At 43.2% G+C, this 17,223-nt stretch overlaps 1 protein-coding gene across 1 annotated transcript in view; it reads left to right on the top strand.

The window, feature by feature from the left end:
- The window catches only part of FAM20C (FAM20C golgi associated secretory pathway kinase), a 58,040-nt gene extending 41,212 nt beyond the window's left edge, over window positions 1–16,828 (top strand). The window contains exons 4-10 of the mRNA XM_064389914.1: window positions 3,481–3,573; window positions 5,299–5,414; window positions 12,342–12,522; window positions 13,058–13,167; window positions 14,636–14,717; window positions 14,809–14,868; window positions 15,653–16,828. Of these exons, the coding sequence (XP_064245984.1) occupies window positions 3,481–3,573; window positions 5,299–5,414; window positions 12,342–12,522; window positions 13,058–13,167; window positions 14,636–14,717; window positions 14,809–14,868; window positions 15,653–15,905 (895 nt within the window). The 3' untranslated portion in view covers window positions 15,906–16,828. The remainder of the gene's footprint in view (window positions 1–3,480; window positions 3,574–5,298; window positions 5,415–12,341; window positions 12,523–13,057; window positions 13,168–14,635; window positions 14,718–14,808; window positions 14,869–15,652) is intronic.
- The last annotated feature ends 395 nt before the right edge of the window (window positions 16,829–17,223 follow it).

A 17,223-nucleotide genomic window follows, 5' to 3' on the forward strand; every position in this document is an offset into this window, starting at 1 on the left:
GAGAGGATCACCAGATTCCAACTGTTTGCAAAATAAGAGCTGCTGCCAGAAATCCTCTCCCACCGTCTGCAACCTGTGCAGAACCTGTCCCTGCTCGGGGTGGGATGGCACTGCTGGCACTGAGGAGCTCAGACTGGAATTCATTGTCCCTCAGAAGTTGTGGTGGTCTCTTTGCTCAAGTATCTCATTATATGTGTTATTTTATTAGACAGTAACATTCAATAACCATCAGATAACAAAATCAAAATTACTTGTATGTAAGGGTGGGGTTTTTTTCCCTTTTAAAATGCAATTCTGATTTAAAACATGCATTGGTGTGGATCAGTTTCAGTGCTGTTTTAAAAGGTGTTATACTTCACTGGAAGGGTCTGGGAGTTCATTCCCCTTTCCCAGCCTGTCACTTAGGGGCTGAAGACTAGTTACCATGATCTAAAGATGGGGTAACAGATTGAACTTGCTGAGAGAAGTTTGAACTTCCACCTCTCTGTATTTTTACATCAGAATAAATCATTAGAATTTGCAAAAACCAGACTTGATGAGATTATGCACAGTTAAAAAAAAAGGGCACTTATTAACATGGATAAAATAAAATTATATATCAATGCATTTGGATAAAATAAACATTCTAGATTATGATGTGGGTGCCCTTTGACACTTGAAGCCATTCTCATATGTCTGTTAATGGCATTGGTTCAGAGCTCTGTTAGCCTCATGTGGCTTTGTGAGTCCAGTTGTGTTTCTTGGGCTACAATCCACACACATGTTAGTTTTTGCTGCTGGTGTGGTAGCTTGCTCTGGCTGGGGAATTCACAAGGAGCCTCTTCAGGTACTGCTGCAGACATCAAATTAAAAATAAATGTCTGCTTGAGTAAAAACCTGTCTAGTTAATATTAGATCCAAGAAACCAGGTTTCTGTTATATCCGTGGAAGATTGCAGTAAGTCAGCACAAAGGATATTTCAAGGTTGTTTCAGGAGAGGATTTCATGTTGGGATCTGCTACATCTTAGTTCTGGAAAGCTCTGCAAAGGAATATAAGGAATGTAAAGCATCTTGGGGGGTTGGTAAATTCGCCTTCCAGTCTACTTTCTGAATAGCGTGGTATTTTCAAGAGGCAGAGAAGTGGGTACCATGTGTTGGACATGGGAATGGACCATGTGAAAAGTGGCTTTGTAGAGGGAAGCACCTTAAGCACTGAAGAAGCTTGGAAGTTTGTTTCATGATGTGTCATCAGGTTAAAAAAAACCCTGGTATTTCCATTGTCTAGATTTGGTGCACTGTGGATTTGGTGTCCATTTTTGAAGGTTTTAGGGCGATCAATTTCATTACTTCCTCAGGAGAGTGTGCAACCATTTAATAATACATTATGACAGCAGGAAAATATGTACAAACAAGCCTGAGCCTGCAGGACAGCTGTACCCACTCCCAAATGAAAAATATCCTCAGCGCTTGCCGGGGGTGGCACAGGGAGCAGTGAAAGGGAGCAGGGGCTGGGCTGGGCAGGGCTGTGCTTGCAAGGCTGAGATCCAGCCCCCAGTTCAGTCTGATTTTCTGCAGCAAGGTTTTCTCCTGAAGGAAGAGCCGTGGTTTCTTCTAAAGTGTCCAGGAGATGAAAAGCATATGGCATTTATTAGCTAATTAATAATATTTTCTGCACCTTATCTGCTGTGCTTGATGTGTGTAAAGTTTCTGAGATGAGGATTTGTTGAAGAAATCAACCCTTTGAAAATCTGGAGAGGAGGGAAGGTTACATACAAATATGTAATTTTATGGCCAGCAGAAATAGGTTAATCTTTTTTCTTTATATTAATATTCAGGCTCATTCCTTCATTTTTTAAGGGAATATGCACGATGAGCTCTCAGTTCTCCTAACTCTTGTCTTGACTGCTTAGTGCATTGTGTGAGGTGCACACCCTATCCTCTTTGTGAGTGTTCTCCTTCCCCTTTTGCATTTCTTATGGAGACAAAGCAAAATACTATTTTTTTTATGCCAGGCTCGCTTTTAGCTTGTGTCCTTGTGAACTCTTTGTGGCCACAGCAGCTCCCTGGCAGGAATTCTGCCAAGTGCTGGCCACCTCCATGACCCTGCTGTGACAGTGGTCAGTGCCATTTTACCAGAGCACCACTGGGGTGTTTAAGGTCACTCTGACCTTGAGTTCTACTGAACACAAGATAAATACCTTGATGTTGTTCATCATTCAGGGCGAGATGGAGTACCTTGCCAAGATGTTAATATAATATAATAAAAAGGAATGTCTGAGAAAGGATATGAGGCTTTCAAACCCTGCTGGGTGCACAGCAAAATCTTCCTACAGCCAAAACCCACAAAACTTATCTGGTTTTTGCAGCATTTTGGAGAGCCCCAGGTGGATTTGTGGGCAGACAGCAGCTCTGGTTGTCACAGTGGTGGATACACACAGCTTCATGACCCCAACAACCCCAAAATTAGGATTTCAGTGGAGGTTTGAGCTCTGCACCAGCACAATCCCAAAGCCTCTCATGCATCAAGGTCCCTGTGTAGAAGCTGTATTTTAATTGCCAGCAGGCAGCACGAGTGACACATGAGCTGTCAGCTGCGCCACCTGTGGCAGCAGGAATGAGAAAGAGCTTTGTTTTCATCTTCTGGAGAGCTGTCCTCCCTTGCAGATGTTCTGCAGGCAGAATTGCTGTGCTTATCTCCCTCTGAGGACTTCAAAACAGGTAGAGGTGGGACCCCCATGTTGCACTGGTCAGCTGCTTGAGCTGTGCTCCATCCAAAAGGACTGGAAGTTGCTTGAAATGAGACAGAGATTTGCTCCTCTCTTATACAGAGCTTTGTATTTTCCATCTACTGTGGTGTGGAAGCTTTAGCCTTCCTATTTCCAGCCTTCCTATCAGAATGACATTTTTTATTGGTTCTTAAACTGAAGAAACAACAAATTCTGCATCCTCTCTCAAGCACAGTCTTGTTAATGTTCTTTGAAACATGACAAGTGCTGTGGCCATCAAACTGCAATGATCCCGTTCCTTCTGAAATGAGAAAAACATGTCACTTTTGGCTCTAAGTAATACAAAGGGAGAGGCATATTCTAGATGGGAGCTGCATGGCTGCCAAAGATGAAAGAAAAATGTTATTACTTTTGGAAATTTCATAATTACAGTTAATGATATTTTAATGAAATGACATTGTCTTCACCGCTATTGCTAATGAAATGTTTGAGAGTGATAAAACAGATCTTGTTAAATAGAGCGAGAGTTTTGAGTGGAACAGCTTTGTGACAGCACACTGCCTGCACAAGTCTTGAATTCCTATTTTTTGTTAGAGTAGCTCAAAAAAGAAGATAAAATGAAGGCTGCATGGCAAATAATGCACAAATGAGGTATTTAAAGGTCTTCCATTAAGCAAACAATACTGAACTCCTGAGCAGCATGTTGATGACTGAGCACTGCTCCTTAGGAATGCTAACCCTTCATTAAAACACTTCCCTTGTTTTCCTTTGCAGGCAAACCAGAGAACAAGAAACCCCGCCTGACTTTTTTTACTTCTCAGACTATGAGAGACATAATGCAGAAATAGCAGCATTTCATCTCGACAGGCAAGTGGAACAGATTTACAGTAAAAGGGCAAATATTGTGATAAGTTGCTGCACTTGGCCATTCCTGTAACTGAATTACTTTTTTAAAAGGGGAAAGTGGAACAAAGGTGGGTAAATGCCATGAATAAATGAAATGGCAGATGATGAAAGAGTAAGTTAATAATTAAGAAATGTGACTTACTCTGGGAATGAGAAACCTGGCAAAAAGTAATTCTCAAAAAGAAAGTGAAGTTTTATTGAAGAGAAGCTGAGAAATTAATTTCCCTTGTGATCTTGCAGTACATATGGAGAGCACCCATCTCCCAGGGAATGTGTCACACCAGTGATGGGAGCCTGGCTCACCCCAATTAACTGCAGGGCACAGAGATCCAAACGAGCCCTGGGAATGGTGTATTCAGAGGAGTCCTTGAGATGGAAGCGAGTTCTGGTTTCTCAGCAAAAAGCTCGGACTGTCCCACATCAGGAGCATATTTATGCCACGAGTTAGTGGGAAAGAGAGGGCAGTGGTGGGCATCTCATGCTCCTGTTGTGGAAAATGTCCCCCTCCAGAGTTAGTGAAGGGGATGGTGGATACCCCCAAGATTGCAGCCCTCCATGTCTGCCCAGATGAGGGGTGGGAATTACTAATTAGTGATTAACAGTATGTCTGGAAGCAATGGCATTTCACTGAAGTGTCTTTCACACTGTAAAAGGGCAAGAAACATAATTTTGAACGAGCAAAGCTTTGGGGCCACAAATTATTTGGGGGTTTGTGTAGAATTACTGCCCTCTGGAAAGATGACTGGGATATGGGAACGTGTTGGTGGGTGGCACAGGGTAGATATTCCAGTAAGAGCCAATCCTGATCAGATCCTTCAAGGATCTTCTCTGTTTTATTGTTGTTGACCTTGGTGTTGATCCCTTCTGCTTTATATTTTATGTTGCCGTTTTAAGCAGATGGTGCTGTAGAAAAAAACATCAGTGGAGTTCCTACGGGGGGTGTGTTAAATATCCACACACTAAGCAGGAAAAGCAGTTGCTACCCAATGAAGAAAATCTGAACAGCAGACAGTGGATATAAAAATCCTGCCTGTGGGGAGACTTTGTATGGGGTCTTTGCTCTTTTACTGCATCTAATAGCAGTGCTTCATAGGAGTTTTTATGTTCTATGAAGGTGGGGGAGTTCAGGGTAGGGAGAGGCTCTTCTCCCAGCCTTTGCCTGTGGGAAGATTTTTGGTCTCAGGGAGATTGTTTAGGTTGGTATAAGGGTATTAAAACAGAAAGGAGCAGAAGGAAATAAATCAAACACATACTAAGGCTGTCAGAAAAAGAATTACATGGTGTTTATGGAGGAAAGAGGCTGAAATCCCATTCCCCAAGTCACTTAAAAACTGGTGAGCAAAATGCATGTCATAACAATCATGAAGTAGCACAAAGTGAAAATATAAATTTTTGCTGTCTCTGGTCTTTGGAATCGTATGTATCTTCGTTTTTTTCATGGAACAATGCTCCATACTTTTCTTGTATTTCACTCCATACTACGTAGGCAATGCGGAGCTCATCATATTCAGGACATATTTTGTAATACATGCTATGAGGAATTATCCAGTTTAAAGTGATGGGCTTTATACTCCTTAAAGACCACAGATGAATGTGCCTTCAGAGTGTAATGAAGCTTCTTAAAACCTATAACTCTCATTACACTTTAATCCTTTCCATAACCCACGTCTCTTGTGCCTGTTGCAGGATCCTGGATTTCCGGCGCGTGCCCCCGGTCGCAGGCAGACTGGTTAACATGACAAGGGAAATACGAGATGTTACTCGTGACAAGAAGCTCTGGAGAACATTTTTCATCTCACCAGGTAGTCCTGGAAATAACTCTCTCTTCTCTCTATCCCGCTGAACACATACTTAAGGAAACGATGTGTAGATTGCTTAATTGCTCAGATATTTCTAATAAAACTGTCTTCTAGACCTTTGAATAAAAATAAATGTGGAGACATAGCTTACAAAGAAGACTTTATTGTTTTGAGTTGAGTGCCTTTTCCGCTTGACAAATTATCTGCAGAGGGAGGCTTTTATGTTCACCAAAGCAGTGTATTCAAAAAATGTTTTATGTAGAACAATTTCTAATGCAATTTTTTCTGGTGCTCTCAATTTACCCAAACCCTTATTACCCAGCTCATTAGTTATTCAGGGTTTTTTTCCCACTGCAATGTGATCTGTCACTTCTGTTGATCAGATGCATTTAGTTCTGGGTTTGACTGGAGTACCAAACCTTATTTCTCAGAGTCATTCAGGTTTTATTACAACACAGTTTGGACAAAAAAAAAAATCAGGAAATAGATATGTAATATATCCTGCTTCCAGCTCAAATTCTCTGTTGGGCTAGAAGTGACCTGAATTGTTCCCAGTCCTCACTCTTGCTCTGAGGGCTGACCCAGAAGCTGATACCACTCACTCCTCAGTCTTTCACAACATTTTGTGGACCTAGTCAAGGATGGAGCTCCACAGGGTGGGAATTTTACAAGCACAGGATAAAACCCTGTCCTGCTCACCAGAATGTACAACTGGAATAGGGAAAAATGAGCAAAAGGTGGGAAAAAGTGGTAACATCTCTTATTTAACATCTGGGATGCTGAGATGGAGAAATGAAGGCTCTGAGTTAAGGCACAGAAATGTTTAAGTTTGTTCTTACATATAGAATTTATGGTTATAGGCTCAATTTAAATACCAGGTTATAGGGTCAATTTAAAGCACAGTGCCATGTTCCAGTAGTTTAATTCATACTGTTTCAGCTGTGTGCAAGTGTGCTTTGCTGATCTGAGGCTGTGACTTGTATAAGAGGCAATCTGGAGCAGAAACCTCTGGAGATCTCTCCCTTGCTCTGTGTGTGATTGGCCAGAAGCTGTTTATCCCAGATCCCTAAAGTGGAGATCCAAAGACTTAATTACAGTTTCTCCCAATGTAACTGTAATTTATTGCTGTTAGCTAGAAACCAGAGCTGTCGTTGCAGAGCATTTGCTCTTAAAATGTTTATCACACTTTTCTGATCCCCAATAAAGTCATTATTACGGCTGTTATTTTTAGCTACATATTTATGTTCAGCTCTGCAGGACACAGTTGAGCAGACAGTTATTTATTCCAGGAACTTCACTTGTAAATTACATTACCTAATTGCAGAAGGTTTCATTTTACCCAGTATCATGAGCACTCCAATTTTACATGCACATTTATGGAGACAATACATGTTCACCAAACCTGGTGGACACAACATTTCTGCATTTGCCTTAGTTGCTTTTCCTCCCTCTTTGTCTCTCTATACTCTTTTTTGGTTTTGGCTGGATTTTTTAGGTAAATACATGCAAAAATGGCAAAAAAAATCTTTTGACTGTGTACAAGGTGCTTTGGCTCACTTTAAACATAAGCCATTTTATTCCTATTTTGTCAAGTAAGATGTGGTTTAATAGGTTTGCTTGATTTTTAGTGTTCCTAGGTTATATTTCAAGACTTAGGGATGAAATTGAATTACAAAACTGTTCTCAAGTACTGAGCAGCTTACATCAGCCAGAGCAGGGCAATACAGAGTTAAGGCTGCTAGTTCAGATGAAGATCTTTATCTTGCCATTATGAAGTTCCAGACATGCAAGCATAATCCTTTATTCAAATTTATTTAGAGGTCTCAGATAAATTCAATTAAAATATTTGATTAACTATGAATCAGGCTTTTCTGGAGAATAAAATGCTCAAGCAATTAATTTTTCTTTCCATTTTACATTTCCTGAATCAATATACTTTGGTTAAATTACGTTGGTTACTTGTCAGACTTCTTCCCTACAAGTCCCCAGCTTAATTAGTCAGATTCTCATTAACATATGCCCAACCTCTGTCTTGTATTTCATACTGACCTTAAAAGGCAGGCATTAATTAATGCTTAATGAAAAAATAACAAAGATCCTAAATTAAGCTTTTAGAAACAACTTCCACGAGGCCAGCAGGCAGCTCAGGCAGCAGATTGAGGGCAGGGAAGGAAGAGAAGAGGGAAGTGCTGGGGTGAGACTCGTGGTCTGGGGGGTGAGGATGAAGAGGGAATAGGGAGCCTGAGGAAGGCTCAGGGGCTGACTTGCCCCTCTGGCAGATGAAGGGCAGCTGAGGCTGTTGGTTTGGAGGGAGAGCTGCCTCCAAAGGTGAGAAATGGAGGTGTGACCTCTGGGTACATGCACAAACCGGGCTGTGCACCAACACAAGCCTGTAGAGGACCCTCTGGGACTACCTTTCAGGTGGCTCTGTCACTGCATCTCCATCCCCAGTGACAATTAATGGTCATGATGACACTTGGTGCCTGCTGGCAGAATATCCCTCTCCATGCACACATACACAGCTCTTAAAATGAAATGAGCACTAAGTGAAATTGATTTTATAGAAAGATGTTCCTCTCAGGCTGGGAGCCCGTGGTTTGCACCCTCAGAGGGTGATTATTGATAATATTCATCAGTCACAGCACTGTGGAATACCCTGAGTTGGAGGGGGCTCATCAGGCTCAGTGAGTCCAGCTCCTGGCCCTGCACAGGGCACCCCAAGGATCCCCCCAGGAGCATTGTGTTATCTCCCAGACCAGTGTGGGGATGTGTTGGGAGAAACCTCACTGCATTTCCACTCCTGGGCCACCTCCCTTGTCCCATCAGGTGTGGAAATCACAGCCAGGGAGCCACTTCAGAGCACAGTACCCAGCAGTGTCCCTGCTCCCATGGAAAAGTGACAATGGCTGTGAGCAGGCAGGTCAGTGGATGCATTAGGCTGTGCTCAGAGAGAAAGCAGATTGCAGAAAAGTGCACTTTCAGGCAGTTTGGACTTAAACATGAGAAATGGAATTAGGTCAGTAATTATTTAAATTAATTTTATGTCCTTTGCATCAAGGCAGACTGTAGTAGCCCTGCTACTTTTACAAATGAATGGTAATTTGCTAGGAAAAAAGAGACATATTAATGATGTCAGCCTTCATTTTGGAAGTAATTGAGGCAGCAGCTTAAAGAAATCAATGTTACACAGCTAGTAAGCACTATGTTTTTGTTCATATTAACCAATTCCAAGGGATTATGGATTTTTTTCCCTCTCAGCATACAATAGCAGTTCTGAATTACCTATTATTTTGAGCAGGTAAATGAAAGATCTTTTTATGCATTGCTGTAGTAAATATTCAGGATTCTTTCCAGTACTCCAGTTGCACATGCTTGCTAAATGTCCTCTATTAACAGTCATGCAAAGCTGAATAAAAGAATTGCTCTGCCGAGCAATTTGCTTTAAGGTATCCCCCCTTGTTCCTTTTCTTCCTGAGAAGAATTATTGTTCAGCTATCAGGAGGATGCACAGAGAATTTGCAGATGAGTACACAGACACTCTGGTTCTTAATTGTTGTAATTAGTTGCAGTTTCGATCACCAGGCCATGATTTTTGCATGCATTTCATTACCAATCACATCCATTCCTCCTCAGATAATGAAAATCAGACACCGCAACTTAGGATTCTCTTGTCTTTCTGGTGCTTTGGGAAACAATTTTGGTTTGTAGTGAATAAGTGTTTTGCATGTTGGCAGTGCTCAGCATTTGGACATTCCAGCATGTATCAGCATCCCTCCCTGTCTGGTTTGCCAGCACTGCTGTTGTTGCCATTCCAGCCCACCCTGCAGGAGCACAAATTCCTGGCTGTTGCTCCTTTTGCAGGTGTACTTATGCAAGAAACACCTTTATCTGGTGAGAGGAACATATGGTTTGGGCAATTTTAGTGAGAGGAGAAGGACTGTGCCCCAGCAGGGAGCTCATCTCCCCTTTCTCTCTTATTTTTGCTTCGGAAAGCCAAACCCTGCTCTCAGCATGGGATTGCCATGAAGCGCTGGGCTTGTGGCTCTAGCTGGAATTTCACCCTCAGCCTGCTGTGCAGAATGTGGGTCACCTACTTAGGTTTCAAAGAGCCTTGCTACAGCACCTTGAAGTCTTAAATGAGATCTGTGGTTTTCTATATTTGGTGCCTCTTTTTTTCCCTTACATTTTTAAGAAACCTTAAAAATGAATGTTTCCCCTGATAATTCAGGCTGCTTCATCTTACTGCTGGTATGTAAGGATTAGGACAGACATAATAAGATGTCTGTTCTGTATCAATCAAGGCAGTTAATTTCTTTAGCAGTAGCTTGAGATCCAGCATCCTTTCACCTCCACTATCCCCAGAAATTGAACAGGAGCTGCGGGGAGTAGGTACCACAGGTCTTAGCCCATGGGGGGAACAACTGCTGGCAGAAAAAGATTTGCCATTGAATGTAACTTGTCAGTGAGAAATACACTTGTGGTTTTACTGCAAGTTCACTGTCTTAGTGGCAGGACACATCTTGCCATTGCTCAGGGCACTAGATGCTGAGCAGGCGATGGGGCTCTGTGGAGGATCAATAGCTGGAAGATGCTGGAAGGGATGAGTGGCATGAGTGGCAGGCAGCACATATGCTCACTGCACAGCCCTGCAGCAGCAAACAGCAGCACTGCCAGAGCCCCCAGCTCTCCTCAAGTTATACCTGGGTACCAGTGTGTGATTACTGTCAAGTGATTAGCCCCAGTTGCTTTCGTTGACAATACAGAGCAGGGTTTCATTGTTCCCCAAGCTGAATACAGAAGCAAACTATTAAACAGAGTATTTTTCTTCCCACTGAGCAAAATGGTGTGTTTAATACAACTCCTTTTTCTTGAAAGGTCAGATTTACATAGTGAGCAGCAGAGGCTGTGATGTTGTGAGGGGCGTTTGCTGGGCTTTTTGCTCTTTACAAAACTGATCCTGCAGGAGATAAATGAGCACTGGCTTCCTGCTGCCAGGTGGAAGGCAGGTCATGGAAACCCTGGAAGATAAGTTATCTCAGGCAGTCAAGATAAATCTGCATGGTTCCCTCCCTCCACAGATGAGGGGGTGATGCTGACACAGCTGAATTGAAGCTCAAGTCCCACTGCTGCTTCAATTCAGCAGAAACAATTTTTAAGAGAGGATATTCCACTTGGTAAAACACTTAAATTGCAAACTCGGAAGTACAGATATATTGAGTGATCCCTTCCTTCCGTTTGTAATTTCTGTTCTTCCTTTTCTCTTCCCTGAAGTACTTTTCTTTTCCTTGAGTAATTGTCAACAAGGTTTTTGGCCACAGAGTAAATATTTGTGGACTTAGCCAGGATATATTTAACTGCTATGATCTAGCCTTGTAAATATAAACATACAGTTTGGGTAAGTTGTTCCTGAGCGTGGATGGATGGGTGGCCCTCGTGAGTCAGCCACAGCAGGGTGATGCAAAAAGGCTGTCTTAGAGTGAAGTAACCACAACTTCGTGGACAAGTCAGGTGGCCATCAACAGGGAAAGCTGGGACACCAGTGGGAAGCTGGGACAGATTGTCAAGTACCAAAACATCAGCCTTGTAGTGTGGTTATTTGGTACAATTCCATGGTTTAACAGCCAGCCTAGATAATGCAGCTGATTAATCAAAAGCATCATGAGACCTTTTTGCTGTTCCATGTTCCCCTACTTCTCCTTCCTCAAACACTGCTCCTTGCTGTGTTGCTCCCTCCCTCCTGTCATGCCCAGAGTTGTCCCCTGTCCTCCTGACTCACCATCTCCCACTGGCAGTGCCCCATCTCCCCTGGGCACTCTGCTGGATGGGGTTTGGGCTGGGGATGTCACAGTGACGTGCAGGGCTGAGTGCTGCAGGGCATCACTGCCATGCAAACCCACACTTACCTTCCTGTGGCAGCCAGAAAATCACCTCCTGCTGCTCCCAGCCCTTCCTGCCTCATTTACACTGAGCCTGCCCAGAGGGAGAGGAGCTCAGAAACAATATTTGAATTTAGAGGCCTTGTGGGGAATTAGGGAGCAATGTGACTTCTCAGCTTCATGCATTACCATGAGGAAAAGGCACAGTCTTCCTCTAATGACATTTTATGTGCATAAAGCAATGTCACAAGAGTTGTAGCACACTGGCAAGAGCAGCAGTGTGCTCCTATTCCTGATCACAGTCTGCTGTTGGTGGGCTTTGGGGATGAGCTGCTCTCTCTCACCTTCAATGAATTCCTGTGGGCAGGATGTTCTTGTAAAGGCGTGGGTGTTCCTGTTGGTACAGAAATATGTGGTGGCAGTTTTGGGGAGGTTTTAAGGTAACACAGGGTCCAAAACCTGCTGCAGATTCTTTTTCTGTGGTTGTTGGAGTAATGTGAGGTGTGGAGGAAGGAATTAGTGTTTGAGATGTGTGCTGACAGCGTTACGTCCGCGCTATTTCCACCTTCCATGCACACCCCCACAGGATTCTGGATGGTAAATAATTCTCCTTGCAAAAGCTGCCAGTTCTTCTCATACCAGCAAGGAAATGAATGAAAAGTTCTCCAGTCTTAAAGAAACAAGCCAAGATTTTGAGAAGTGACTTAATTTTGGGCACATGCCACTTGTTCAGCTCTGGGATTTGGGGTTCCAGCCTGGGGTAGCAAATAGTTCCCAAGGAATGTATCAGTCTGGGAAAATGAAAGGAGAAAGGACAGGATTTAAAAAAAAATGTTTGGGGAATATAAATAGACTGGAAATAGTCACAAAGAGCTTTGCACAGGGCGTGATCCCAGCCACTGAAATACTGTCTTTCTAGTGGTTTCAGTGGAGAAAACTCTGTGTGGTAACAGGAGTTTGGATTTATTTCTGCTCCTACATACATCAGTGCTTTTATGAATTCTCAATACTAATTTAAGGGTAGGCTTTAAAGCTCTTTTCCTTTCTTTGCCAGCCAACAACATCTGCTTCTATGGGGAATGCTCCTACTACTGCTCAACAGAGCACGCCCTGTGTGGGAAACCAGATCAGATCGAAGGGTCCCTGGCTGCTTTCCTGCCTGATTTGTCACTAGCAAAAAGGAAAACCTGGAGAAACCCCTGGAGGCGTTCCTACCACAAGCGCAAGAAAGCAGAGTGAGTAGTGGTGAGCAGAGCTGCACGGGGTGACAGGGAAACAACCCAGTCCCTGGCCCCAGGAGAGCACCTGAGAGAGTTCTCCCAGCCCCTGGGAAGGGACAGGACACTGCATGTGCCAGGAGCTCCAGTTTTTTGTCTGAACCCAAAAGGACCTTCAGGGACACAATTCCCTCATGGGACAGGTACCTCCAGTGGCACTGACAGGATGCAATGGGACCTGTCCAATCCTGTCAGAGGGAGAAAGAGGCACTGCTCTCAGCAGCCCTAAGCAAGTCTCAGCTGTTTGCACCACATGACTGATGGTGCAGCTAGTCTCCTAAATCCTGAAGCAGACAGTTTTCAGTCTTGTGATTTTCTTTTTTCATCAGTGACAATCTTCCTTGCTTGCCTGCATTGCTGGAATTTGCTGCTCTAGCTGACCCTGCCCTCAATCAAACATGATAAAAGTAGATCTTTGCAAAATAACTTTTTTTTTGTCATTTTCAGTAAGCTTTGTATGTCACATAAAATATCAAAATATTGCCTTTTCCAGATGGGAAGTTGATCCAGATTATTGTGAAGAGGTTAAACAAACACCCCCATATGACAGTGGGACCAGAATTCTGGATATAATGGATATGACAGTTTTTGATTTCCTAATGGGTATGTTTCATCTCTTTCAAAAACTAAATGCAACATTTAATTAGAATAAGAACCATTTCTTTCTGCACTGCTCTGCATAGCTCAGCAGTTTGCTAAAGCGTGGCTGAAGCTGCATTTACTGTATGTGCTTTTCTAGATGATTATGAGAAAATGCAGATTTACATGGTTATGTATTCCCATCAGTGCAGATTAAAAGAACAAAGATGTTCAGAAATGCAGAGTGGTGATGAATGCAGGTCAGGCCAGTCTCCTTCACAGCAGTGAAGGGCTTCACAGTTTGCTTTAGTGAGTGCTTTACCCCTGTGATATATGGCTCCTGGATGCACATGCAAGGACTGCTCATTACTGGTGCTTTGTTTTCATCCTGCAGGAGTGTTCTCTGCTGCTTCTCTATGAAATGTCAGAGCTGGGGGGGAAGAGGCATTCCTTTGTCACAAAGGCAGCTGTGGATTGTATCAGGAATTTTTCTGTTTATGTAACCTGATCTCAATAAAATAATTATTTACAGCCAGGTACTAGTGGTACCATTCCAAGCCTAATTCGCATTGTCATATGAAACCTTCCATGCTGCAGCAAATACACCTCTAAGTTGCCAACTTACATCCTTGATCTTTGGGCACATGCCAGCATGGACACATCCTGTGCCATTGCCCCCACTGAGATTCCTGCAATAGGCTGCAGCAGGAGAGGCCAGGTGACAGCTCAGGAGCCATATGTGGCATCTATAAGTAGCTCAAGACCCCTGCCGGGGAGACAAAATTCATGGCTTGGCAGCAGTGCTTTGCACATTGGCCTTAAAAAGCAGCTCACGCAGGGAGAGCTGTGCAGCTGTGCAGATCAGCACCATCCTGATCCATATCTCACAGACATGATGCTGTTCTGGCTTCCCAGGCACTCAGCAGCTGGGGCAAACCTCTTACCAAAGGAAAACCAGGATGTTTGGTTGGGCTTCAGGAAGTTGAATGAAGTATTAACAGAGTGATCAGCATTAACACCCCTGCTCAAAGCAGGCATTTTCTCCTCCCTGAGCAAAGCCTTGCACATGTCACATGGACCAGGTCTGCTTCACACACCCTGCTGGGCCCAGGCTGTTCCCCTGCCAGCAGGGAACGCAGCTACCCTACAGGTGACCAGGCTCCCCAGGCAGCTGAGGTGCTGTTGTGCTGGAGAGGGGTTTCCTTGGTGTACCCCAGGAGGGTTGCAGGAGAAGGGGAAGGTTGGTTTTGTCTCCTGATGGGCCTTTTAGAGCTTAAGTATAAAAGCCACAGAGAGCTTGAAAAGCTGCCAGAGGTTTAACAACCCTTCCAGTATCACACACTTTGGGGTGTCTACAGTAAGAGCAAATGAGCTCTGCAGGTTTGCTGCTTTCTCTGCTCTGTTTTTGGGGAGCACTGGGCTTTTGCATTGCCCTGGCCTACAGGCTTAAGCCAGAGTGAAAATGGTCTTTTTTCTTCTCTTTGTCCCATAGGTAACATGGATCGACATCACTATGAAACCTTTGAGAAGTTTGGAAATGAAACTTTTATTATCCACTTAGATAATGGAAGAGGGTAAATACCTTTAATAATCTTTCTGGGCTCAAAGAAAAAAAAAATAGTTAGTCTTTGCCTTTGTTACATTCTTGCTCTTATCTTTAAATAGGTTTGGAAAATATTCCCATGATGAACTTTCCATTTTGGTGCCTTTAAACCAGTGCTGCAGGTATGTTTTCCCTCTGGTGGTGTTTCCTGGTTTGTACCATTGTTTCTACTAACAACACTTGAAAACGTTCAAGTGAATCTTTCATTGCCCACTGTGGAGAGGAGGAGATGGAGTGATCCTGCCCAGTTAGCCCTGAGCATTGCCACTGCCACATTAAATGCTCTGTGGGACCAGGACACTGTAGGAGCATGGCTGTGAGCTTTGAGAGAAGCTTCAAGACAAAATACAGATTCCATGGAAGTCAAGTGACAAAATCCCAGCTTGTTCACGTGATTCTCAACAGCTTACCTTGGTGGCCATGGCCAGGGTTTTCAGAGGGTTTTTAGACATTTAGAGTTTCATCTTTGCAGGGTGAGCTCTGTGTCTGTGGGGACTCTGGGCAGCCCTGCAGGGCGAGCCTGAGGAGCCTCTGCTGTTGTCACACACGTTCCTGTTCAGTGACACATGTGTCACACGTGTCATTGCCACAAGGGACATGGTCCTATGAATGCTGCACCAGCTCCCCTTGGTGCCTTTCCAAGTGAGGGATGTGAGGCTGCCTGCACTGTCCCCTGGATCTGTGCTCCAAAACCTCTGCACCCCTAAGGGCCCCAAAAGATCAGTGGCCAGGTGACAATGCCAGCGCTCGCCAGGACTGTGACAGTGCCTGCTTCTCCTCATTCCAGATCACAGAATAAGGCTCTTACACTATTATTGTAATTCTGGCCATAAGCCTTTTAGCACTGTCGAGATCAACAGTGACGGAAATAACTGATTTGCTTTTTTTTTCTCCTTTTCTTCTTAGAATCAGGAAGTCTACCTATCTGCGATTACAGCTGCTAGCCAAGGAGGAGTACAAACTCAGTCTCCTGATGAAAGAATCTTTGCTAAAAGACAAAATAGCTCCAATCCTCTACCAGCCTCACTTGGAGGCGATGGACAGGCGGCTGCGGATTGTGCTCAAGGCTGTCAGTGACTGCATAGAGAAGGATGGGTATGACAACGTGGTTGAAAATGACTTTAACACGGATGTGAACACTGTTACAACTGAGAGGTAGTGAAATGGCAAGACTACGTTTTTACCAGCTGAGTCAAGAAGATTCAAAGAAGGAAAAGAAACAAAACAACAACAACAAAATTAAGTCTTGCAAAAGACTGTGTATGCTACTTTGTGAATTCAGTGAATTCAGAAATGAGATATAATTGTTCCCAAAGTAGGTAAAGTGTAGACTCTGCAAAGGATTAGTTCATTAAGAAAAATAAGTCTAATGTGATGCTTTTCATTAGTTCCTGAAGAGAGATTATGAAAAGATTCAGAAAATACTCAATCATGGACAGACAGCAGTCTGATATCAAAACACCTCCTGTCCTTTTTGTATAGAAAGGAGGCCTTTACTTAATATTTTGTATTTATATATGGCATATCTATGAAACCCCAGACCTACCTTCCAAATTTAACTAAGAGGGACAGCATAGTTTTGTGACTCACACTTTATTTGTGGTGACAGTCCACTTAGTATTTTGTGTTAACCCTTTAAGTGCTCTAATCCACTGTATCTTATTTAAATTGAATGCTTATTTTCCCCCCAGCTAATCAGCATTTAAAGGGTTAAGGCATTATGAACTTTTAAAGGCAAAAAAATAATAATAATAATGATGATAATAATGATAATAAATACAGGGGTTACCAGAAGGGAATTTCACTAATTGTGCTTTGACAGGAATACTTGAATGTTGGTTTTACAAAGTGATGTAAACTGACAAGTTGTACTATTTGTCCATAAGGAGGTGGCAGCTCTTATCTTTCTAGACTATCATAGCTGAGCTGCTACTTTTCGATTTTGCTTTTGATAGTTTTGTGTAAATATATACATATATGGGTAAAAAGCTGCTTTCAGCAGCTCTAGGCTTACTTTTGCAGCATTTTTGTGGAATTGTTTGCAACGTGGTAAAAGTGCAATAAAGATATGCAAAATGTGTATCCATCTTGTCCAAATGGATTCATTCATCTTGTTCAGAGCAAAGCTCTGTGCACCAGCCAAGTGTCCCAGAAGTGGTTGTTTAAATTGTCATCCCCTTTTGTAGCAGCAGCAAATGGAGCTGGAGCAGGGAATTGGTGATTAATTGGTGATTAATGCACACTGCAATGTCAGTAAGGGCTGGGGTGTTGAAAAGGGTTAATCTTTCCTATGAAAGCATTGTTTTGACTGTCATTTCAGCATCCCTTCTCTTGCAATTATGGCTGTAGAAACGAGCTGTGGAGCAACACCTCCCAGAGATTTTGCCTTGACACATTGCCCAGAGGATTTAGAAACACCAGTGCCTCTGACTTGGGCTGCAAAAACCTTTGTACAATCTAGAAAATCCCAACCTAAA

The sequence above is a fragment of the Passer domesticus genome, chromosome 15, assembly GCF_036417665.1.
Source record: "Passer domesticus isolate bPasDom1 chromosome 15, bPasDom1.hap1, whole genome shotgun sequence".
In the NCBI taxonomy this organism is placed as follows: Eukaryota; Metazoa; Chordata; class Aves; order Passeriformes; family Passeridae; genus Passer; species Passer domesticus.